Source organism: Brienomyrus brachyistius, chromosome 15 (assembly GCF_023856365.1).
Source record: "Brienomyrus brachyistius isolate T26 chromosome 15, BBRACH_0.4, whole genome shotgun sequence".
Lineage (NCBI taxonomy): Eukaryota > Metazoa > Chordata > Actinopteri > Osteoglossiformes > Mormyridae > Brienomyrus > Brienomyrus brachyistius.
In genome coordinates, this window is record NC_064547.1 from 22,767,240 (window position 1) to 22,793,821 (window position 26,582).

General features: G+C 45.9%; 2 protein-coding genes across 11 annotated transcripts in view; both read right to left on the reverse strand.

The window, feature by feature from the left end:
• Positions 1–18,351, reverse strand: part of cdc14ab (cell division cycle 14Ab) — a 32,754-nt gene extending 14,403 nt beyond the window's left edge. For 2 of the 10 annotated variants that reach the window (XM_048976027.1, XM_048976024.1), the window contains exons 1-6: positions 15,058–15,660; positions 14,518–14,608; positions 14,104–14,179; positions 11,946–11,993; positions 10,057–10,149; positions 5,949–6,028 (exon numbers count right to left, since the gene is read on the reverse strand). In XM_048976027.1, coding sequence (XP_048831984.1) covers positions 5,949–6,028; positions 10,057–10,149; positions 11,946–11,993; positions 14,104–14,179; positions 14,518–14,608; positions 15,058–15,154 — 485 coding nt within the window. In that variant the 5' untranslated portion in view covers positions 15,155–15,660. Of the gene's footprint in view, positions 1–5,948; positions 6,029–10,056; positions 10,150–11,945; positions 11,994–14,103; positions 14,180–14,517; positions 14,609–15,057; positions 15,661–17,924 lie in introns of those variants that run through there. The other 8 variants (XM_048976026.1, XM_048976030.1, XM_048976025.1 and 5 more) reach the window with 8 other exon arrangements.
• Positions 18,352–19,646: 1,295 nt separating this feature from the next.
• Positions 19,647–26,032, reverse strand: rtca (RNA 3'-terminal phosphate cyclase). Its single transcript, XM_048976035.1, has 12 exons — positions 25,813–26,032; positions 25,555–25,669; positions 25,317–25,417; positions 24,460–24,603; positions 24,039–24,162; positions 23,895–23,953; positions 23,407–23,548; positions 23,071–23,192; positions 22,756–22,814; positions 22,259–22,353; positions 22,069–22,173; positions 19,647–21,480 (listed from the first exon to the last, which is right to left on the reverse strand). The coding sequence occupies exons 2-12, from the start codon at positions 25,597–25,599 to the stop codon at positions 21,382–21,384; spliced, it is 1,095 nt and encodes a 364-aa protein (XP_048831992.1). The 5' UTR covers positions 25,600–25,669; positions 25,813–26,032; the 3' UTR covers positions 19,647–21,381.
• Between the last annotated feature and the right edge of the window lie 550 nt (positions 26,033–26,582).

Here is a 26,582-nt window from a genome sequence, read left to right on the forward strand (position 1 = left end):
AGATCCCTATTACTACACAAGAAAAAGCAAGGAGGCGGCAAGCAGGCCGCAGGGTTAATCGCGTTAAACTGGCTGTACTGTGGACGACTCACAAACCCAGTGGGGATAGGCCTGCTGTGGATAGTAGTTCTCACCTCGTGCAAATGCACAGATTCTCCTAGGGAGCCACATGGATCACGCAACTCTGAACTTCTGTCATCTCAACAGAGGCTTGAGGGAAGTGAAAACCAAAGCTGACCTGGTCACCAGCTTCAGCTGCAACAGTTTGGGCGGTAATGCTGACATGTCATAATGCAATCTAACAGCGCAGAGGTCAATCTCTGATGAACAAGCCCCTGAGAGCCGATACCCACATCTCCATAGACAGCAGGACAAACAGCACCATACACAGCAAAGAAAGCTGCATTTCTGTGAAGTGTTTCAGCACCATAGTACCAGGATATAAACACATTCAGTCATACGACTACATACAAGCAGATGGAGTTTGCTAGAACACGCCAAACCTACACAACCACACATATTCAACACTCACCACAACCATTATGGCTCTGTGCTGAAAGTATCTCAAAGAAAGTCCTCACTCCTACAGGATTGCCCTGGGCAACTGGAGACTTTTTGAACTTGGGTTTAACTAGTAGGAATTTGTCCATGCTCACCAATGAATGGGACCTTCTGTTACAAATATCTACAATAATTTGCATAAATCAAACCAACGCAAAATGTACTGGGACCTATGAGGGACGAAGTGTAGGCCCAGCAGACCCTCACCAGTACTGGTAGGCTGCAGAGCTGTACTCTGGGTTCAGGGGTGGAGGAGTAGGACATGGAGCCACTGCTATGGAAGAGCAAATGCTGCTTGTGTTTCTGCCCCCTGCTGTCACATGTTCCTGGGTGCGGCCCGGTCTTCTGGAGGCAATATTTATATGTGATTAACACCCAGGATAATAATGGCTGAACTGTCACCAGAGTGTTTATTGCCTATCACTGAAGCACGAATACTTCCCCTGAATGCATAGGCCGGGAATACGCTGCCATAACACAGTCTATTTACATCTATGAATAGCAGAAAGGCAGCTGGCAGGGAGAGAGGGTGAGTGAGTTCAGAGAAAGGGAGCAAGCACTCCCCCAAAAGATTAAATCAGGGGCTGTGGTGATGCAAGTCCATCTTGCTACGTGTCGTCCATCTCCAATTCACCTCCTCATCATTCACATGAGTAAAATGCACACCACAGGAATCCTGACTGGTCAGATTAAACCCCTCAAGAGTCTGGGAGAGGTACGGAAACATCCTTTGTCTGACAGATGGCTTTTCACCAGGCTGACCCACTAGCTTCCTGAGAGGGTCAGCAATCTAAGCCTCAATACTGCATGGATTAAAATACCTTCCTAAGCCCAGGGGAAAGGGCGCGGACAAGGGACAGTTTCCATATTCTTTTCTTACTGTCACTTAAGAACACAAGACCAAGAAAACCACATACTTTCCAAGAGAGAACTCAACAGGATGACCATCATTCATAACTCACTGTGTTCTGTGTACATCAACAGCCCCCTAATCAGTGGACTGGATAATGGAGCCCATTTCAACGCAACGCCCACGGCTTATGGAATGGTAGTGAGGAGACCACGACACACACACACATACACACACACACACACACACACACACACACACACACACACACACACACACGCCTGTAGGACGTCCTGAAACACACTGTGTGATCCCCTCTGAGGACCAAGAACAGAGAACAGAGCATCTCCCCAGGGACACACTCATGCCCTACCTGCATTCTGTACACACCCGCATCCTCTGGGCATCACATCCGAGCAGCAGCAAGGGCCCGAGTGATTATTATATATGCCACCTGAGCGATGACAGAGGCGTCTAATTAAAGGCAGAGAGTCATAGCGGCGGTGTTGGGTGTCATGTGACGGCCATGTGTTTGCCCCTCCGCCCAATCAGGCGGCCCTCTGTACCTCCCAGGGCGTCAAAGTCAGAATAGGTCTCAGGACAACACAGGAATTTCATTTTGTTAGTGACTGCAGAGACTATAACGCTATCTCTGTGGTTGTGGTGGTGATGATATGACAGCATACCGGTAGTGGAAATCAGACTATGAACAAGAGCGCTTTACGAAATTCAACTGCATAAAATACAGCCACACGCTTGGTCCACATCAGATACATGTGTATGTGGATACATACAAAAAAAACCTAGCATGTGATTACAAAAAGAGTTAAACAGTTACAAAGAGGTAAACCCCTACTAACAAGCCTAAACCTTGGGATGAGATCACAAGTGCACAAGGATCACTAAATAATCCAAACAAAACAAAGGCGTGGAGACAGTAACTGTGGATAAGTAACCATGCCACTAGAGAACTGGGTGTGAACTTTAAAAATACCCCTGTGCTCAACCCTTGTTACTCATAAGCATGAAGGAAAAAGAAAGAAAAAAAAAAAGCCACGTCTTTGGGCACAACTCAGTAAAGGGTATTAAGCTAAATGTCAGCAATACAGATGAACAGATTCCTGTTGAGGGATACCTCTATCCTACTGTTTTTTTGACATCTGATAATGCCTGTGCTTTCAAAAATAAGTGCAGACAACCAGCACAAATATCTTTAGATTGCAATTAGCACAAAATAACCTAAAAAAAAATCATAAGGTATACGCAACTACATAATTACACGTGAAAACGCAGCTGTAAATGCTGCACTAAAGCCGGTCATTTGGCTTGTTATGAAACTTCAGACCCAGAACGCCCCCATTACTCATCCGACGATGCTTTTCCTGAAAACACACTCAGAGAGCCACAGCGACGAGGACGTCAGCCCGTAACAAATTCACACGGCCCTGGAAACTGGCGCCGAAGGCTGGCACACGGGGCAGCAGCCACCCACACTCTGGCACATCTTTTGTCTGACTGTCATTCTGACCCAGTTCTAACTGATAATCTCAGCTTCTTCTCAGCTCAGATAAACTAGCCACCTGCCCCTTGGTTGCCCATAGCACCCACCAGGGCTGTGAGATACTGACCAGGATACTGCTTTTAGATTTTTGGGTAAAGCATTTAAATTCAATTATAACTTTATGCTGCACACACACACATATATATATATATATATATATACACACAATACTACACAATCACTCCAGATAACTACATGATAATAATTACATGTAGTTTAGTTGGCTTCACACAAACCATGGAGCCAGGAAGTCATTAAAGGGTTATTTAGGGTAAAGTAGCCCAAACTATAATTGCATTATTCTTCAAATATTCCTATTACAAGCTGTAAGACACTGGCTCAGAACCAGGGTGCCAGACCAACACTTAAGCACAGAAAAAGCATTTGTGGGTTCTGACTGCTCATGTGACCATTACTGGCAAGCATGTCATGAACTTGAACTTTTAGCCAAGTTCGAAAATTTGGTGCGAGAGACACTACTGGGGTGACCATGGCAACATCAACAGCAATCCAGCATCATTTTGTAAACAGATGTCTGGTTTGTACAGAACGAGAAAATACTGACAACTGCCTGGTACTGGCGCCGATATGAGAGCTGCCAAATGCCCCAACCAAAGGTGCAGAGAAGGGACTGAACCACAACTGACCTCACTGGGTGATTTGGCCATGACTGCTGTTACAATACTATTCATTAAACAATCACCTTCCATAATAACCGTGAGTGGCCCAAACCAGCTCCTGTGAAATGCCTAACTGCAAACGCGTGTGCCCAGAGCAACAACAGCCTGGCTTCCCCCACCAGGCAAAACCTTGCCTTGTAACCCACACTTCCAGGGACAGGCTTCTGAGCACCAGTACCAATGCTAGGATAAGCGGCTCAAAAAAAAAAAAAAAAGAGAGAGAGAGGGAGATAAGCAGACTTATGTCAGAGCCATTCTAAGGAGCTTTGAGAACTTTCCATCGGTTTTCTATCCAATTGGTTGACGAAACTGGAATCAGCCTGCGCAGCGAGAGACCAAACGCCCAAACCTTGATTTACACTCCCTTTGTGCTCCTCATGGTCCTAATTATTTTACGTGTATAAATTTTCCCTACACAAGATGGGCGATATTTTACGGAGCATCCAAATTAGACACCATGCCAGCTCGTGGAACGCCCAGTCTCATCCCTCTATATCATTCAGACAGTGAGAGAACTGACTGGAAAGTTTGTTCAAAAATGGGGGGACAACTTTTATAAACTTTGCACAGACGAGTCTGGGGGGCATGACAAATCCAGACAGAGAGAGGCAGAAACCGACACTGACGAACAAGAGCACAGAGCACATAACGTGCGCCTTCACAGGGCCCCCATTCCCAAGACATCCATATAAACGGCACAGGAGAGAAATTCCCTCAGCAACTCCTTGGGGAATGAGTCCATCCTGAACAGCTGAAAACTGCACATCATTTGACAGTTGGGTCTCACCAAGGGGGGGGGGGAATTTATTTACATGTTATTGTATTTATTATACTATTATATACATGTTATATTATTTACATTTACAGAAATGCATTATATCCTTACATTTTAGGGGCTATTTGGAGAGGCAATTTAAGGAAATGGGACCAGCACTATGAATCTGTACAAGATCTAAACAAACTTTAGCTAAAAAAGATTAACAGCATGAGGGATAGTCCAAGCTCATGCACTAGCAAAGTTAACCTGCCATCTTCGAGAGACAGGGGGCCTTCCAAAGTGAGATTACAGACAGACACACAGACGGGGCACAGCACCCTCATAAACCAGGTGTAAAAATCGCTCGTCGCCTCCATCTGTGCCGAGCCACCGTCTGCCTGACACACGACGCCCGGCTTTCACACGCCGCGGCTCCTGTTGAACCTGCTGCCGCTGCGGAGGCGGAGCCAAGCCTCACGGCTTGAGGGAACGAGCACCAATGACAGAAACGAGGAACGCACCTTTTAAATGAAACCATATCCTTTTCCCTTATTGGTTACCAGCAGTTTCATTTGTTTTAATCCTTTTAAAACACCCAAGTAGTGAAACACCTGACATGCACCGATCACTTGGAATCCTACCTCCACCCAGAAGCCCGCCCCCATATACCAGGGCTCTCTGAAAGCTTATCCCTGTAGTTTGACTGAATTCAGTCTGAATTATACCATCATACTCTCACCATTAAAACGCTTAATGTAGTCCCCAACATAACTTTAAAGGGGACATTTCAGAGGGCCTTCGATACCCCCATTTCCACTAACGTAGTGCTGAAATCTGCCAAGCTTTTTCCCCACTCTGGAACTGGTTCCATCCATTTCCACTACAAAAAAAACTAGCCCCAGTCCAGAAAAAAAGCACGGCACCAGAGAAAATCTGGTTTCAGGATCTGGATCTGTAACAGTAGCGAAAACGAGACAGGCCACCGCATCCAAATCTAATATCCAGCTTTGTCTGGTGCCAGTAGTGAGAAGAAAAAAAACACGCTCGAATACTCACACAAGTTTAGAAGACACCGCGAGGCAGACAAAGCAGCTCCGTTTTTGCAGGCTTTTTTATTGCGCAATCTTTAATTAAATGGACCGCAGTAAAACTGCAAGAATAACTTTAAGAAAAATTAAGTTTTTAAGGGAACAAACGTGAGCGTGACAAGTTGCTGGGCAGTTTGTGTCACTACCTGCCAAGCATGACATTTATAAGAGCTGAAATCCATCTCACTGCAAGTTACTGGAAGAAAAACTGAGGTTCTCTCCTTCCCATTCCCTTCTCACACTTCCCACACAAACCCATAAGGAACAGCAGCCCTTCACAGCTTTCACACATTAAGTACCTTCCATTGCATGAGGACATCCTGACGGTCACATCCGGCACACCAACACCATGCTAATAATCACACTGACAGCCCATCCCTGCTCAAACACACTTGGCTCAGTTATCAGCAGCATGATCCACAGCACAGCTGCAGAGAACGTGCTCTTTTACCTGAAGGGTAGGTATGGCGCATTGAACCCGGAGACGAGTGCCCTGCAGGCCTCCTCGGGGGTCTTCTTCAGGTAGAGGACCTGGAAAGATATGGCAAGTGTGAGGATACGTTGCTAGGTTCTCCACAGCTTAAACGAACCACCAACAGTTTATCCGTCCAGCAACACGATGGCTTCCGGTGCAGCTAGAAACCTGATCCCATCAATCTTGCTGCCATGACGACAGCAGCACAGAAATGTCACCGTGAGCGGCCAGTCACCCCCACGTTCATGGACCTCTGATGGGGTCAAGGAGATGGCAGCCTTAAGGTTCTCATCTCAGGTGCTGCTGCTATGCTCACGTTACTTGTCAGCAAGGGAACCCCCCCCCCCCCCCCCCCGAATTTAAGATTGATTTTCTACCAGCCTGAGAGAAATCTTGTTGTGTTCATGGGCAGTGATTAAACCTGTTTATCCCATAAACTGGCATGACAGGTCACAAATAGCCATCTTAGAAACAGACATTCATCCCCCAAGAACAGCTGGACAAAGGACTGCGCATGTCAAAGGTCAGGAATTTTTTACTCTCAGCTGTGAGAGTGTCACCATGACCGGGGCACTGACAAGACAGACGCCAGTGTCACCTGGCCTGAAGGGGCAGTGCCAGGAATCAGGTCCCACACTGCCCACTTGCTGCCCACATATTAAACCTCCTGCCAACATTAAGTCAGTTCCAGCATGATGACTTTAGCACTAGAAACCAGCAAAGTCAGTCCATTAGCATTTCTTCAGAGAAAGCCTCAACGCAGACGGTACCATCTCACTGGCAGTTCAGGAGCTGTCAGGACACCTGCCCGGCTTTGCTCTTAGTCCAAAACGAGCTCTCGTGCTAATGTCACCCCAGCTAGGACAGCAAGCAGCACGGCCCATAAAAGTCAAGTTCAAGCGTGAGAAGCAGCGTGTGAGGCACCCACACACCTCGCCAGTGAGAGGGCCCAGCTTTGTGTCTCCTCGTCTCCCTCGTGAAATATTCACTATGCATGCATTAGAGCCTACGGAAAGAAAGGCGGATTAAGTTCTGCCACTGGAAGGGTACGTGCAACACAAAGAGGAGGCCGAATCTCCAAGACCAGTCTGATTCCCACATTCTGGGGATAAAAGCAGGCTGCGTGTCTTAAAAGCTGGACTCAGACATGTCACCAGCAGCCCAAGCTTCATCAGCACTTCCCTGAGAAGCGGAGTAGCTGCACAGATCCTCCCATGTCAAATAGCTCACTCAGTTTCACTCAATTTCAGTGAAATCCTAAAATAGTACCTGAGAAGACACAATAAATTACCTGCTGCAAACTTAATTCTATGCTACCAGGTTGGTTCATTAAGCTCTGCAGGCACAGATCGAAGCGCCAATCGCAGATTCAGCGGATAGAGATCAATCACCCCGGCAGTTTAATTAAAACGCGAGACAAGAGTTCAGCACTTTTGACTTCCGAAAACAAGGCACCCTTTTCTCCTTGGCTTTAAAATAGCCGACAAGATAAAGCAGCAGATCACCATATAGCCTGGTTTTAAATGGAGAGCTCACACTACCATTTAGTTAAGAGATAAATTTAGATCTTGGTTCAGGGTGCAGGATAATTTTAGACTACATCAGCACCATACTGATGGCACTAGGAGACCGGTTACGCTTGTGCTGCTCCATTTACAAGGGTTCCCATTTGATAGTGCTGTCCCAAAACCCATCAGGACCAACCCTGTCCTAAGCCACACCTACTCTGAAGTGCAGGGTTTCAGGGCACTGTGGTAGACATGGTTTCAAAGGGACACACAACCTCTGTACAATTTGGTCCAGCCGTCAAATGCTAACAGTCTGCAGACATACAGCTTCTGCCCATTAAATCCTAATTATTTATCTGTTTAACCCAAATTCCGGATTTGTCATCCTGACAATCCTTGCCGCTGAAAGTCCAAACTTAGAAAAGCAATTATCATAATATAAACACTATAAATCAAATGTAGATTTCACTGAATCAAAAGGATAACTACCGGTGTTAAGTGCTGACATCCTCAGGACCTAACATGTGAAGACTAGATGGTCATCATTGTTTGAACAGTATATAAACAGGCAGGGGGTGGCTTTAGTGATGGGGAGGGAGACCCACATAAAGCACAGAAAGTTCAGCCACAACCCAGCCAATGGGAGCACATGCAGCAGGAAGTGACATCACAAACCAGACTGGTGACACAAAAGCATAAACCAGGAAAGGTCAAGCTATACCAAATAGATATGGCAAGTCTCAATTAGAGGGACCATGTGCTAGAAAATGCTTTGACCAGCCTCAGGCAAATACACACCAACCCGACTAATCAGTTTCATGCAAATGAGACTGATACATGTGGGAGAAATGAGATTTCACACCTGGAAGAACAAAATCACCAGAGAGCGATGAATCTGTCACAGGTTTGCCAACAGCCCTGCCAGCCAAGCTCTCATGAAAACACATCAGTTGACACAGCTTCACTACGGCATTAACCCGTCAACAGCGGCACCTGAGAAAGGAGCCATCACTTTGCATGAGGGGACGCCAGTGGGCCATTAGCCTCGTTTCCATCGATGGCCACACACAGTGCAGGACTGGCATAGCTGCAAAATTCACAATCATTTACATGCGGGCAGGCTGACCGTTGCCTAGGAAGACGCCACCAACAGCACGTTTGGCACAGCCAGATCAATAAATCAATATGCAACATAATATCAAACACAAAGCTAAGAAGAGACAAAAGGCACAGAGCCAAATAAAAATCCACCCCCACATCCTGAAACCAGTCAGTCAGTAACATCTAAGTATGCCGAGATTCAATACTAATGTGCTTCCTTGTTTGGTTACAGCTCAGCCCAGCCTACCACCCCCATCTCCCACAGTTAGGTCAATCAAAGTATTTAATTCAAATAAAAAGCCCTCAAGATTACAGTGGAAAGACCAGACAGCATCAGCAGTATCAGCTCTGCCAACTTGTCTTCCTGGTTGAGAGTGCGCAAAAGCCTGGTCTGCAGGGCGTAGGATGTGCTGGTTTTTACTCTATTTCCATCCTTATTAGGACAGGACCTGCTGCTCCGGGGGTAAATCAGCTGGCAAGAGGAAAAATGAACCCAAAAATCATGCAGACCACGTCCACCCCCTCTTCCCCCTACGGAAGAGTGCTTTCCATCACAGACTCCCACTTCTTCTTGGAGTCGGGAAGAGAACAGGGAACACTAGCCAGTGAAATCTCTACTAATCTTAAAAGTTCCACCTAATAAATACAGGTGACCCACATCCACATTAAGGATGACAAACGGGCTACTATAACTCAAATAAACTTTAAAACAACACTCAGGGGACCCAAATATTTAGAGCAATGTGACCCTGCGACCAGACAGACCCATGCCCACAAAAAAATGGTCTTTACCACATGGTGGAGGAGAAGGGACCGATCATTCCTGTTACAAGTGCCAGCCAAGATCAATATCAAAAATCGGGCCTCGCTTTTCAACGGCCTGCCTCAGTGAGCCACTGCCCCACACTGCAACCAGCCATTCCCATCAACGGCAGGTGGCAATGACTGAGATAAAACCCTGGGGCGCCAGGTCAGCTGGTCCTGGCAGGAAACCCCCAAGAGTGGAAGACTTGGATGACACTGCTGCCAAAACAACAGGCAAGCCAGGAGACAGAGTGTGTGATGTTGTAATTACCCCTGCGTGAGCTAAACCTGGTGCTAGCCTGGGCCAAGGAAGGTGGGAAAAGCAGTTAGGTACAGCCTTTCAGAAATGGTTCAGTCATTAAAGAAAGGCATACAAGCAATGTCCCAAAAGCACAACTTTCAGATAATGAAGGTTTCATTTCCACAGTCAACTGCTGCACAAAGGAGCAGTCTGTCACAGTACAATTCTTCCAGCCCCTGCCTGTAAGAGGCAGCAAAGCCAAAAGGTCCTGCAGGCAGTGCGGGGGCTAAGCTTTCACCAAGTGTGATGCAATTTTGCAGAAATACAAGAGAGCTCGACTTCCACTGTAGACCCAGAGGGACCAGCATCCCAAAGCTGTCGGGTGGTGGTCAGATTGGACATGAAAGGGGACGGAACAGCAGATACTCACAGCATAGGCACCGATTAAAACAGCAGCATTAGCCCTCTTCCGCTGATCAAAGCTGGTGTAGTGAACGATCCTCTTTCTGGTCAAGGTGAAGGACTGTGGGTGGAAATTAAAAGAAAAAGCATTAAGGTGACCTGCACACATGAATGATAGCTGCCGTTTTCACACATATTCCACAGAACCGTTAGCGTCAAAATCAGGTAAAATCTGTTAATAACAGTGGTTAGGCTGATGTAACTGTAAAAGGGTTGTCCTGGCTTGGGTCGAAGCTGTTGTAGGGCATCTGGGGTTAAATGAACCCCCCCCCACCCCCCAGGAGAAAGAGAGAAGGACATCTGCTCAGTGAAGTAAGGCACGGCGTTAAGCCAAACAGAAGCACAGCTCCATCTCTTTCAGCTGTCACCGCAAGCTCTTAGACCTTTGGTACCAATTTAATGGGAACATCTGCTCAGGACACATGTTGAGGCATGCGAGCTTGGGGATGCGCTCGGGATCCCCGCAGCCAGATGTGCTTCTGGGGAGGGGGGGGGGGAAATTCAGGCACTGCAGCTTTATGCAAGCAGCAAGAGCAGCATGTAAAGGCACATGCGGTATAGCTTGTCACAAAGTAAAGAGGCAAGATCGACGCTTTGAAGTAACCTCACAGTGGCTCCTCTCCTGTTCTGGCATGCAAACAGAAGCCGATACCTTTCTGAGGGGAGGGCCATCTCATGAGGCTTCACCCGCTACTGACGTTCAAGTTTGTGCATTTACAACTAAAAAACAAACAGGGTCGACTGACTACATAAGCACCCCCCCACCCCCAGCCCAGTACTAGGCCCAATCAAGTCCCAGACAGCCGGAACAGGCTCCAAAATAAATACCTTGATGAAGAAGTGGCTCTTTAGTTATGTGGAGGGCAGCTTTCAAGCAGCTCAGCTGCACGCCTTTACCCTGATCTTCACTGATTAGTAAGCCGAGATTAAACATGCTCCCACAAACCAAACCAAACCAACCTCAATATTGGCAGGGGCTCAAGGCACTCAAGGAGAGAAAAAAAAAACATCAGGCTGTATCCAGTGCCAGGTGGGTAGGGTGACATTTGGGGCAGATTAATCTGTACCTGTACTTGTCTTATTTGGGCAGCCAAAACAGTGACTGCAGTGTCTCACAAACAGCCAACTACTGTGGATATAGACTGCTACTAGATTTTAGTCTAGAAAATCTAAACAAGCCAAATACATTCAGAGGGGAAGGGGCAAAATAGACCCCAATAACACTTTCAAATCATTTACCCAAATCCACAGAACAAATACAGTAGATCTATGCCCCCTCGATATGTCGTCTTGTACAGAATTTTAGATCCCTTCCGTCCCACTTCCCTCCTGCCAAACCAAGGCTGCAGCAAATTAAGCACTAGGGGAGATACTAATAAAAAGATTATTAATCCTGGAGTGGAATATTAAGGTCTGTAAAGCAATAAACAACAAGTATGTGCAAGGATGTAGAAACAGCAGGGGAGGGAGGAGGATTCTTATGGGAAAACACTGACTACCCAAAAACTGAAGGTTACAGTGTTGGTTTAATCTGTTTAAAAACACAAGCTTGGGCCTGCATGTCCCACTAAGCAAGGAGGACTTCCATTCAGAAAATAAAACATTGTTTTACCAACGCATACAGCAACAGATCACAAAACTTAGTTCATTGCATTGTAATGTTTTTGTTCCTCCCTCCTCATTTTGGTCCAAATTAAAGCTTGACATGCAGACCTAAAGCAAGGGAGGTTCAGGAATGCCGTTTCTATGGCAATGGAGAGTAAACAATGCAAATATGGGGGTGGGAGTAGAGGTAGGAGGGCGGTCTGTGGTGACGGCAACAAAAATTAAAAGTCTCATGCTGTTTTTGGTCTTTACCTTCAACATTTGTATACATGTACACACCACAGAACTACACCTTGTCTGCTTCAGAAAAACGACAGAGGACAAGACATGACAACATGAATAGAAGACCTCTATTAGTCAAACATCACTGCTGAACTTGGCAGGGTGACAAAATCGCAAGGTACCATTTTTACAGTGTGCTCGCCCTGTGGCTTGTACTGCGAAGCGGGGTTACTGGCTTATGTGGTACCTTAAATCCGACAAGTTACCCCGATAAGCCAGAAACCCCGCTTCGTAGTACAGGCCCTTGGTCTCTGCACTCTCACACAAGATTAGGATTCATTGCCAGGACTGATCCATTGGTTACCTAGAGCAGGGCTGGGCAATCTTATACGTAAAGGGCCGGTGTGTATACAGGTTTTTGGGGTAACCTTTAAGTCAGCTGTTCAAATACAGGTGTGAGGACTCTTCAGCCAATAAGTCCTCTAATTAGTAATCTAATTAGGGAGTTGCAGCGAAAACCCACATAAGCGCCGGCCCTTTGCGGATAAGACTGCCCACCCCTGCCCTTGAGCGACTGAATGCTCAAACTGAGACAAAGAAACAGACTTCACATTTAGGTAGGCTACCATGAATTACTATAATATTAATTATCTAAAAACTGAACACCATTGTCAGTATATTATGCACACAGTACACGTGATGTACCTCAATAACCTTACTGCAGAAAGCTGCATACCTGAAGACATGCAGGCTGATAAATATTTCAAATGCAATACGTGAATACTTAGGCATGCACCCAGCACCCACATTCCAGCAACGGGAGAATGCTGGTAACAGAGCAGGAATTTATTTAATATGGACTTTAACTGCCCATGAATATTAAGAATTCAACTAAAACTGTTTCAGAAACACAGAGGAAGCCCAGTCTTAAAATTAACCATCCACACACTTTTTTGAGGGCTAATCCATATAAAAATCAGGAGCCGTCACCAGCCTCAGTATGGTGCTTCAGGGTAAAGAGCAACCATCACCCACTTCCATGACCAACAAGACCCTAGTTACACTCATGCATCCATCTAATGCCTCAGCCGCAGGGCAAATCATAAATCCTATACTCAGCCAAGCAAGATAAAAACGCTCCAATTCTCAAAGAAGGAGTGTCGACATTTCCTCAGTACGTTCGTGCCTAATAGCTGTTGGGTGGAGAAAAGTACCTTCCACACATCACCATCAAATAACCACCAAAGCTCTGAACAATCCCCACTGGGGTGCCAAAAAAACACTGGCCAAAGGGTGGGCACCCAATAGTTACAAACTGCACTTAAAATATAAATTTGGGAATAAAGACAAACATTCAATCAATGGGCACCCACTCATAGTGTGACAGAATATGGTACTGTTAAGCAAACAGAACTGTACCCAATGCAACCACCGGTACGCACCCGGCTTGGACACGGGCGAGTCAGAAGCCCAAAAGCGAAAGGCGATTACAGACAGGGGAAATGCTTCTGGCTACACAATGGAACAATATGCCGCTTTGAATAAAGCCTGTTAATATAATAATGCTCAGCACATTGCACAGTACTATGGTGATTCATCGACAGTCTGACACGAACCCTGGGACAGAAACACTATGAAACATCTACATTTAAATATGTTTGCCATAAAAAGCAAAAACTAATTTAATAAAAACAAAATAAGCAAACTACCATTCAGAAAAGACCAAACAGAGCTGTTTTCACTAATATTTTATACTGCAGGCAAGCAAATGTAAAAATACATAGACATACAGTAGGTGTTAACAGCACCAATCATGACAAAAGTAAAACAATTCAAAATGTATCCACTGCATTCTTTCTATGTTACAGAAGACATCTGACTCACATACCATACTTGGTGTAAAATACAAGTGAGAATTGATACTGGGAGAGTCTGCCACATTATGCCAACCACAGAACTATATTCTATATTCAGAAGAAATAGTCAAATTGCACCTAGACATTTCAGAGGCAGCCTTTGAAATTACCGACAAGAAGTGACAACATAAGCCAAGCCCCAAAAAGGTTAAATGCTTTAAAAAACACATGACATTCTCCATCAATGCAGATGAAGATATGTAAATATTAGTAATTTTTTAAAGAAGTGTGAGATCCATTCTGTACAATCAGTAATAAGACAGGTGACATACCTTTAGCTTCTTGTTTAGTTTACAGCAGTACCTGTACAGCATCGCCAAATTGAGGGGCCCAAAATCTGCATAAAAGCTGAGGAAAGGGGAGAAAATCAGTGTAAACGACACCCATTGCGATGGGTACACTTAATCAGTCACCCCACAGGCAGCAAAGTTAACAATAGCCAATGAATGAGTAACTGAAATGTAATATCGCAAACTTTCTAAAGTTGTTTCTAAAGATTATCAAATTCCTTTTCTGGAAAACCTAGCAAATAAAATGGAGAGGGAGTGAAGTACATTTAAAAAGGAGGTTGGAAAAGCATCAATGAAGGGTGTTACGTAAGACGGGGTCCGAACAACTATGTACTTGTTGCAGTCGGGGTGCAGAAAAGCTAGGTCGGGGGCGGGGGGGGCACAGACTGCACTTACTTTTCATACACGAACTCCTCATCCGTGCAGAAATAGTGCGTGTTCGCTGTACTCTTCGGCTTGCTCCGTAACGTCGCAAAATACAGGCGATCTGAAAATTAAACGCCAAGTTCACACGATCACTTTGCCGGCAAGGCGATGCGCTAAATCCGGACACCCAGTTAGGACGTCCGCGTAACTGCATACTGGTTAGCAGCCAGCGTTAACACGTCTAATAAGGCTCCCACATCGCAGAACACACACATTTTGCGACCCCAAAGTACATTTAGGCACCACGCTGGGAAATCTCCCAATAAAAGTAACATTGAATAAATTAAAATCTTAAAAAGATCCGTCGCTACCACAGGCATGAGCGTCGGGGCGCAGACAGACCGCCTCCAGCGGGCGACCAAGTTGACCAGCTCTTCACTACCTGTCCATCTGCCCTCAGGGCGAGTTAGCAAACCCGTTAGTCGGCCTCAGAAACATCCATAAGTGAATGAAGCTGCTTAAACAGCTGGACGGTCGTCCAACAAATATTAGATCACCGGTAAAGCTCACCTTTTATGAACTCGGAGGCTCCCATCAGCTCACTGTCGTCTGCCATTTTAAACAAAGCTGACAGGATCGTCGGGTATTTAACGTTATCGAGACTCATCGACACGGGAATGAAATGTAAAACAAAAAATACGTATAAAAAAGTCACCCGAACTAACAATGTTAAAGTGAGGGCGAAAGCGAGGACGGGATAAAAGTAATCGAGAAACCGGCTTGAAGCCTCCTCGAACGTCCCGAGAAATCAGCAGGGATTTAAACGGAGCGCTGAGCTTCGAGGCTACACCGCGGGCAGCGCTACACCCCCAGCCCACCGCCCGACAAAGACACCGGCCAGGCAGCCGTCAGTTCCCCAACAACTTCCATGACCCACCGGGGGGGAAATGAAACAAAAAGTGAACAAGTGCGACGAAGACGACTTCTGACGCGATCTTACGAATTGCGAGAGTTTGATCGGACGGCGTGTACTACTCCCTCATGGCTCCAGCGGCGCGACAAGACGCCTCTCCCCCTTCCGCTCTGTCCGAGGCAAAGTCCTCAGAAAAAAACTGCTCTCTGCCATGGCCGCGTACAACAATACTACTAGGTGCTTCTTAAAGGGACGTCACGTGGTGAGCCGCCGCCCAATCAGCACATGGAGGCGCGTTCCGAAGTCTTGGGCGCCTTTGGCCAATCAGAACCCGCGAGTAATGTAAACATCAGGCGAGATTTTCCACTGGCTCTACCGGTAGGCAGAAAAATAAATTTTAATGAATAATTAATATATTAATAATCTATTAAAAGAGCGATATCCAAAAGTATTGTCACTTTCGCACGATGTGTTAGTGCTTGTAAAATGTGAGATGTGTAACTAATATGTTAAGAGTGCCATGTACAGTAAGTTAATGTTACATGCAAATTACTTTTGAAACCTTTGAGACTGAATTGTAGTTTTATAACAGGAGTAATACAGGAAAACTAAAAGTAAATGCATATCTATCTATCTATAACAAGCAAATTTTAATTAGACACTCATAGATAAACCTACAAAAGTCTAGTATCTCACACAGATTGACATTGCGCCGACATACCTGTCAAACCGTGTAACTGTCTGGGAACCCCCTTTCCTGTCTACTCACATTGACATATAACTGGACTCGGTGGAGATTTATGGTAATTAACTGAAACCGCAACACGGGGAAACACGCAAGGCTTCGCAGGACGAAGGCAATACGAACCCAACGGTTTAAATATTAGTCTAATGAGATTAATTTAAAATGTAACGTAATTATTCCTAATAAAACTTAATATTGGTATAGATTACGAAAGCATCTGACACATATATAGCTGCGACATTTCCTAATACTGCAGTTAAAACCCTAAAAATATGAGGCCATGCGTGATTTTGCTTCCAAGAATGTGCCTTGAAAGCACATAATTACACTTAGAGGTCCAAGTAGCGCAGCGGCAGGTTTGCCCTGTTTTTGGGCAGATTATTATCAGTATTATTGTCCGAAAAGTCTGCGCACCTTGATGTACCTGAGCTCATACGGTCTTTTGCAAAGGCACGTACGTAGCCAGGTAGCAGAAGTACGAATACGAACTCCCCTCGAAATTAGTTTCAGTCCCCCGGTCGGCGACACCCCCCGGTAGGAAAGACAGATCCCTGTACGGGATTCCTGGCTGCGGGCCTGCAATGCACAGACGCACTTCTGCTTGCGGCTTTGAATCTGATATTTAGTCATAATACTTCACAGAGATGCGGAAGCGGATGCCGAAAGGCTGAGCATACGGGTTTAAATTGTATTGGTGCGGTGGATTAGTTGTATGTGAAGGCTTTAACTATAACAGTAAGGTAGTATCGAATTAATAGTTTGTTGTCATACCACGGGTTACCGTGAGTGAGGATACCTTAGCGTGTGGTGCCTTCAAGGCGACAGCTATCCTCTCGTAAAATTAACCTAGAGTGGCTGCAATTAATGATATGAAATGGTGGCATAGTTACTGTCACCAATCAAGACTTTCTCGGACATATGTGACAAAAAATCTCCCTAAGCCTTACTGGAAATTTCACCTACAACTTATGCTTATTTTTTTTTCTTAAAAAAAAAAATCGAAGTGTGTGGTTAATCACAACAGCAACTAAGTTTGTTACATAACTCCGCTAGTTTCCCAGTTACTGTGGACCAAACAAACAGTAATTGATCAGCAGACAGTAGATTACAGAATAGTTATATGAAGGCTGCAGATTCAGTCATGAAGAGAGACTCAGCTTATCTTAAAGTGCTGTAGTAAAATATGTGAGATGTACAGGACATGTTTGAATTAGTGTTTACCATTAAACTGTCATCTAAACAAAATTAATAAAGAAAAAATAAAGGAAACTTATTTACAGAAGAAACATAAATAGACCCCATTAAAATTTAGAACATTACAATAAAATAGGATCAGATTTTTGGATGGATGTTTTAATAAGTCTGCCGCCGGAGCGACTAGGTAGCGTCACGGGGTTTCCGTTACCGCAGCCGGTGCAGAAACCCAACGGTAACAGAAAGCACTGTTAACCCCTAATCAGCTCGTGTCTTGCACCATATAGCCCACAACCTGTCCGATATAAATGCTGTTACACTTAAAATCCGATGTGTTTAGAAAAAAATAATCATAGAAAAATATTGACTGGCACTTTTCGAATGGATTTTTTAGTACCTGTTAGTCTGTTCCTTAGCATAATGAGGACACAAATCCGACTGTCAAATGACTAAGCCAGGGTTAAGTCTGGAATGGAAATGAGCTCATCTAAATGCTAGCATTAGGTGTCTGTGATGAGACATCAATGCAGCTTTAGAAGTATTTTTTTCTGATTAGAAGGGAGAAAATCCTGATTTTGATCTTACCTGCGATCAGAGAAATCCAGACCTTCTGGACATCCGAGGCTGGATAGTTCCACTCAGCTTGCCCCTGGGGTCTCCAGGGCTGGTTGTCTGACATGCCTTCATAGGAGTTCACTTAGGAGAGCAAGACCGGGACCCGTGACTGTCAGAGCAGTCGGGGCACCAAGGGAAGATGCATATCGGAGGGGATGCAGCTGGGGACTGGCTCCCGGAGCGAGCGAGCAGGCACGCGTGTGGAATGCACTGAGACCTTTCCCAGTACGCGGGGCAGTAGGACACTGGCTCCTGTGACAGGCTCACGTTACTGAAACAGAGCTGCCCTCACATACGGCTTCAGTTACATCCCAGGTCAGGTGTGAATTTCAAGTCTCCCCCAGTTCCTGCTCCGATTTATCAGCCAAGCATTCTGGCTGTTCTTTTCTACTTTGCAGGCACTGATCTGTCTCAGAATCATTTGTCTGTTTATCTTAAGGTTTGTCGCTCATGCTTTGGGAGACCAAGTTCTGCTGCATGTCACTCCAAGGGCAAGGCGGCTCCCACCCCCCATTACACTCGGATATCTGATACCCTAAGATGTTGACATCACGGAAAAGTCAGGGCCCAGCGTTCGCTGTGAACCTCTTGTTCTACCTTTTTGTTCTTCTGGCTCGGGGGTGGTAACCTCAGGGGGGGGAATTGGCCGGCCAGACAGAACCTCCCCTCTGTACTCACACCAGTTTGACTTCTCACAAAGCTACATTTCTACCATGTCAATTGAAAATGAAGTGAAACAGGACAGAATCACAAAGATATGAAACAGCAGCACTAGACTAACCACAGCATACATAGGGCAAACATTTTAGCCAATCAGCCTCAGGCTGCTCTGTTCCCATGGCGTCCGCGGTGTACCTTAACTTGGGAGGAGCACACTAAAACCCGGTGCCTGCCGTTTACCCAGCCGTCCTTAGATCAACTTCTCTTCCCGGTAAGGAAGCTCCGGACACTAGCTGCCCGCTAACAACAGCTCCGTATAACTTGGGACAGTTAATAGAGCCCAGTAATGGCAAGTCAGAGGTGACATGCAAACTCGCAGAATCTCTGCTAAATTAGCCAGCATCAAGCATCACTGTTTGCAAAGCATAACACCAGAGCATCACTTTGTTACCAAATAGTCTTCCATGTATCTGTAAGGTTGATTCAACCAGTATCACTTATCTGAAGCATATATTCACGGTGTTTTCCAATGAGTTACATGCTCATTTGTGTTACACATGTACAGGTTTCCCTGCTAACTTAATCCCAGTGAGTAGGGAGCATAACTCAAACTCCCCCATCACAGAGGGAACACTGTGTTTATTAAATCACCCTTACACACGCCACACTGAACACAGCGATGGCCTTCAGCGTAAAGCTACCTGTCTATTTAGGAAGCTCTAAAGAAAAAATATCTGCCACAATGAACCAAACGTTCCAAAGACTGAGGAACCCACTGAAATTAAGGAGCCTTTTTGGGAAGGGGGGCTTGTATGTTTTTTAGGCTTTAAACTACTTGTTAAATTCATTCTGTCGTTTCAGAAGACTGTACACTGTCTTATGAAATCCCCGTAACAAGATCCCCAGTTAGAACTCAGTTCATTTTGGGGTGGGGGTGGGTCACTGCTCATTTCATACTGTGTTTGATCGCAGGAACCAGAGCACCATATCAGTCAGAACAACCTGCTTTTAAATAAATGAGCACAGCAATAGTTCCCAGTAATGCATCACCATTTTAATGTAAACCAAATCTGTATGGAAACTTACAAATGAAAAAAAGCAGATGCTATATTCTAGACTTTACAGTATTTCCAAAGAGCAGATGCTATATTCTAGGCTTTACAGTATTTCCAAAGAGCAGATGCTATATTCTAGACTTTACAGACATCCTTGGGCTTTGCGCAGATCCGAAGAGAACATTGGAGATGAACCCTGTCTGGGTCACCTGGAGTAACAGATGTGCAGGACAGGCCCCAAATCAAAGCACAGGGCCAATCAAGGGCCTCCCATCAGCTGGATATAACCCCCCCCCCCCCCTCAGATTCAGGCTTGCATAAACCCCTGACCCCAGTGAAGGGCATCCATCTCGCCCACCTCCCGCAGCCGAGACAAAAACACAACGGAACCCAAGACCTTCCTGCCCCCGCACAACAAAAGGAACAATGACTCAGGCCTAACCTACACCATCTGCCCCCTAATAGCACACAGAGCCAGCGCAGGTCTACCTAGCCAATACATTAAGGGCTGCTAGCGAGGCCAAAGCCTGGAGATTGTAATGGGGGCTAAAAGAAAAACCCCGCAATGCCATGGCAGATTATGCAAGGCCAGGGGGGGGGGGTTTCTGCAGGAACCTAGGGGCTCCACCGTGGGAAGCCACATGAGATATGTGGCCAAGACGGACAACCATCCATCAGCCAGACCACGGCGCTGGAGAAGGCCTGCGAGTAGGAACAGCATGAGTACCATATAAATAAAACCCAGGTATACAACCAGTTACATGAGGTAAAAGCCTCACCCCACTGTCATGGTACAAGCTGGTGGCCCTTAACTAAATGGTTTAATATGAGTACTTACAGCAGAGGAAACCCTGCCTTACTTCATCTCCAGTGAAATAACCTTCCGAGGTGAGACCACACATTGCTTCAGTTATGAGCAGAACCAGTAAAACCTCACAATAAATCACACCTGCACCCATTGGCCAGCTTGAGAAATAATGTAAATAATTAAACGGCAATAAATCAATGAAATGGATTTCTCCTTCCAAAGGAAATGGATAATCAAACAAAAAAAAAACTGCATGCATGCTGCCCTGCGTGGATCACGCCCTTTAACACCACAGTGACTTGGGGAGAGACCGATTACAGGGACATCCATCAAAAACCTTAAATAAACATCATAAGTTATCCAGTTAGAGACAAGCACAGAGAAACTTCATCGAATTAGTCGAATCAGGACGGCCTACTCTGCTTAAGAAAGAGCAAATGGGCACCAGGTTAATGGAAACCGATCCCGCCAGACAGTAAAGAACTGCGCTTTGCTGCAACGTCGCATTCTTGCGGCAAAAACGATTTAGCTTCAAAAACGTTGAGAATTTATATATAATAATCACCTTTCAGTCACATTCCTCATTCAGGGACAGAGAGGAAAGAAAAAAAATAAATCAAAGAATGGATTTATAACAGTGTAAGGCAATACCCTGAGTAACAGAAGCCTAGAAAATACAAGGACATGGGGTGGGGGGGTGGGGGGGGGTGATAGCTTTAAGGGGTTTAATCAAAATTCATTTTATGGGGAAAAGGTTACGTCCATAAAACCGCAATCAAAACAAACAAAAACAAAAAACAACGCACAGTAGTTTATCTGCTACAGTCTTCCTGGCCACAGGCTGGCGTGCGGCGTATGGCGGCTGGTAGCAAAGGCAAAGGTGTGAGCCGGCCTCCGCCCCGCCTCAGAGGCTGGGGTTGGGGGCTCCCGTCCCGTGGCACTCGATGATGTACGTCTCACTGCCGGAGCTCTCGTCCTCCGCCTTGGTCACAGAAAACTTGGCCTGTAAGGCGGCGGAAGGCAGAACAGGGACACTTAGGGAGAGGAAGCCCAGCGGCTGGGGAGGCACCAGCAGCAGAGACCAGCGTCTGACTGGAGACTCCAGGGGGTAAAACTGGCAGCTACTCAGCAGAACATAACAGACCATCAGATTATTCATGCGGTTACTTGGGCGGATTTTCTTCAGTTTACAACGAGGAGCCCATTCACACTCCAAAATGAAACCAGTGGGCCAACAATTCATGAGGGAAATAATGAGCTGATAACTGAACTCCCGGAAACACGACTTTACAGACCCCCATAAGGGCACTGCCCCCCCCCCCCATCCAGGCACATTCACCACAGCCCCTCATAAGGGCACTGCCCCCCCGAACCGGGCACACTGACCACAGACCTTCATGAGGTACAGACCCTCATGGGGCACAGACCCCCCCCAATCAAGATACACTCACTACAGACCCTCATAAAGGTTCTACCCCCCCCCCCATCCAGGTGGAAACCCGCTGATACATATGAAGTGCTGATCAGGCACGGTGCATCCATTTCAGGTGGACCATCATCTCATTTCACAGCATATCTGTGTTGGACGTACCGTGGTGAGTTGCTCAGCGACGTGGATGGCGGTCTGCGAGTGCAGGGTGAGTGGGCCGGTCCGGATCCTCGACGTGCCCTTGGCTAGCGCCATGTAGATGATCAGCTGATGACCAGAGACAGAGCTGCCACTGAGCACACATCTCATGCCAGGCAGGTGTAGAAGACGCATGTGTTCACTGAACCCTCACCTGGTCTTGAAGGAACTCGTCCACACAGCCGTTGTGCCGGATGTTTCTCAGCAACATCTCCGCGGCTTCCACACCTACCTTGTCAGCATAGACCCCTGGGTGAGGCAGTGGGGAAAAGACAGTGGTCAGGCTATTGATGCAGACCAGCCAAACGTACAGTTATGGGAAAGCAATGCTTCACTGAACCATCAGACCTACTAATGAACCCACAATGAATCAAATCACCTTTGGGCGAATAAAATGTAATAAAACATGTGTTTACTGAAAAATTTATTCTACATAAAGTGATTAATAAAAATTATTTTGTCTTTCAAATATCTGCAATTGTATGTGCTTCACTACCTCTCCATAAATACTTAATGCAAGCGAAGTATTGAGTAATGAGTTGCACCGTACCGCCATCTAATGGTAAGGACAAGTATAGATTTGAGGGAAAAACAACATGGCTGCCACACTACACACCACTTTAGCAAAGTAACATGAACCAAAAGCCTCACCTTTTTTACCCAGTGAAGAGCCTGCAAATATACAGCCAGTGGAGGACTCTGCGATGATTCTGAGTAAGGATAAACAAAAGCTTGGTCAGCAGCGCCTCTTGACAGAAGGACGGCATCCGTAGATTACAGAGCATACCAGACGATATCAATGCAAAAAGCCATCGTGACCCTTTTTTTATACAGATTGATATTTCCTTGGATGTCAGTCTGCGTCCTGAACCGCAACCCTGCACAAATTTGTCAGACACACTTCGAGGTTCTGACGGGGGTTTCGGGTCGCCAAGAGAAGCAGGGGGGGTGAGAGCGGACACTCACATGATGCCGTTGCCATTACCGCAGGCCTTATCCTTCTCCTGGAGAGCCTGGATGTTGATGTACAGGTCTTTGATCTCCTTCCGGATGGTTCTCACTGCTGCCGTTGACATGTCCTTGGCCAGCTAGTTTAATGGGATTGGGGAGGGTTATAAAAAAAATTTTTTTAAATTACCACCCCCCCATGTCATTTGACCTTGAGGTTTCATCCATCCTGCAGATTTGAAATACACGCATAAAACAGCGGCAAAACACTCACGTGACGAATGGGATTTAGAAGCACTAACAAGGGTGTAAACAGGGTGCTCTACTTTTGGCACACAGGTCACCCCTGGATACCTTGAAAGGAAGAACTCCGGCGACAAAAGCCCTGCCGTAGATCTTGGTGATGCTGCCCCTCTCCGTCATGCTGACAGGACTCAGCTCCTTCACAGGGTTGACCTTAACCACCACCTCACCACCCCCTTTGGGATAATATCCCCTGTCAGAGAGAGAACAGAGCTCGAGTTTCCGTCCACAGTCACCAAAACATGAATGCAGACGCACGCAATCAGAAGGTGGATAGTTCAAGTAAAAATCCAGACCAGGATTTCAGGCGAGTATTCTTACTCTTTATACTCAACTGCTTGCTTGAAACAAAATCTTTGTCTGGATTTTTACTGTCTGGACCTGAACCTGGAGACCACACAATATAAAAAGAGAGCCAAGTCCAGCTTCCTAAATCTGAGAACACCCCACCGTAAAAACTCCACAGAAACACGCTAGATTGCTCAATTATAGCTGATATTAACTATAAAAAGGCTGATATTAACTTTGCCACAGTTTACCTCATTTTTATATCACAATCAAAATAGACCCCGAATTTCTCCACGATGGGCTTGAACACCTGAAAAGACAATGAACGCCATCAGATCACCACATAAACCCCTGAAAGACATATCAGCAGCTCACAGCAACCAGTAACCCCCTACCTTCACGGTGTAGTCGATCTGGGGTGCCATCTCCGCATTGGTGCCACCCTTCAAGCAGAGCTCCGAGGGTCCGCCTGCAAACAGGGCACAGGGCAGCGACACCTGCAGCAGCAGTGCGACGCTCCTGAGGCAGATGAGAACAGGGGACGGGTACTCGGATGCAAGGAAACACCCAGCACATCTCAGAACCACTGCCACTACACCAGCAGACGTTTTACTGAAGGGATTCATTTTTATGAAATGAGCCAACATAAAATTTTATCCTTTTTAATTTAAAATATAAGCTTACTAAGTCACATTATATTATCAGATTTTTTTATTTAATTCAATATTGGCTCTTAAATGTTATTCTGCAAATCAAACATCCCGAATAATCGGCACAATAAGAAAAATTAGCATTTGTGTGAAAGCCCGTTCCTACCCCGCTGTCTGGGTGTCTGCAACGTGACTCCCACCCTTAATTTTGCCGGGGGTTAACGTGATCTCTGTGGATCCCACCACGGCGCCCTCCAGATTCCCGTCAGTCATGTCCCTCACAAGCTCCAAACCCGACAGATGCTGGGGCCTGGAGAGATGGGGGCGGGGGGATTACATTCAAAAGAAAGTCCGTCTGGTGGTTCTCATTCATTTCCTTCTGGTTTAAAAATCGGTCGTTAAACTTATACAAAGCAATGGGTTTAACAAAAAAGTACATAATGTTTTTACGTCATATTCCACATCGACATTAACACATGCATGTACTTCATTTCAACGTTTTCAAAATTATGCTCCGGTTTCCCACCCAAAAATATCCTATTAATGATATGTCTAAAATTATGCTTGCCAACTTGAAGACAGCATTACCGCCGGACACAATGCACCCAGAAACCTTTAAATATGGGTCTCCCTATCGCAAATAAAACTAAGTAGAGTAGCCATGTGCCTACGCTTTAACTAACAAAGGATCATATGAAAAATGTATGAGGGCCGGATCTCTCTCTAACTGGGGAGTGAAAATAATGCGAAAGTGGATAAAACTGCGACCCCCACGTAGTACCGCGGAACTGTCAGTACGAGCTGCGGGGGATTGTGATTCGGGATCCGGCAGATGCTGGAAGAGCTGGGCGAAAAAATCAACTTTGCTTTGTTTGGCATTGGGCTGAAGTTGGGGGGAGCAGCCCGGTCTCCCTATACGCCCGGCAGATCGGCTGGCTCCGCTTTACGGCACGATCACAGGAACACTGCAGCACGACTGTGTTTAAAAGGGGGGACTTGGAAGAAGTTGAAATTCAACGTTACCTCAATCCCGGCGTACTTCTCCCCGCACGGATTTTGTTTATTTTGATAGGGGAGCCGTGGACGCAACTCAGCGCAGCGGACAGTCTCAGGATCTGCCCCCCCTAAGAGAAAACAGACGCATCAGCATACGTGGGGAAAGTAGGACATCAAATATCTACCAAAGTTGATTTCATAATCATTTTCTTGATTTGTATCATAGGGGAAAAAATTAAAAATCGATCAGCGGTTCAGCGCTTACCCCCTCCATTACACTTCCGTCCATCTCGAACGCTGTTGCGGCCATTTTTCTGGAAGGACGAAAAGTAGCGATACGAACTCCGAAATCCCGCAGTCCGAGGAGCCACGGAGTAGACCTTACGCAAAGACAAAGCAGCCCGGACTCTCAGCCCCGACCCAAGCACCAAACCTGGCGACGCGCTCCCAGTACCGCAGACCGGCGACTCAGCGCAAACAATAATGAGCGAACCGCGAACTTCCCACCAGTCTTTGCGCTCACCAATTCCCCCAGTTTGCGAGATCCTACTCTTTCCTTTTACGCACTGTCACTGCAATCTCTGCCGCTCCCTGTAGTGGATAAAACCTCTTCTTATTATTTCGGACACCTCCAAAAACAATCTCCTCTTCCGCCCCACCAGTGAAAAGTGAGCGTCCGGCGACTCAGCGGCAGTTTGTGTGGCAGCCTCCGTCCGTGCCTGCGCAGACATGCGCAGCAGAGGCGCCCATTTCAGTGCATTGTGTGACAAAGTTGGGAGACAAGAAAGGACTTTGGGACATGTGGAAAAAAGCTCGCCAGACGCCCGACCTTGGTGCAGCACAATAAAAAGGAGACTTCCCATTGAATCGCATAATAGCCCATCTATACCGTATACTGTATAACTCCTTTGTCTGTGAAACGGTGATAATGTTAACTTTTAAATTTAATACATTCGTATATGCATATATCTCTGGGGTTTTTTTTTTGTTGAAGAACGTGTTAGGCCGTTTTAGTTTTATTTTCAAGATCTGGGCTGACCCTACAACATAGGGTCACTGTCTGTTGTTTCAGAATTTCTCAGCCGAATCGTCTCGCTCAAAAACGTAAAAAAGTTTAAATTATTGAATACTTAGTAGTATGCCTACTTTATGTTCTATAAAAATAATTTTAGTTATACGTGTATTTTATAGCCTACCTGTATCATCCTGTCTTTCTGTCATTGAAATCATTGAGTCTATTGAATAGTATCTCTATAATGTATTAACACAACATATTACATCAGAATGTGTCGA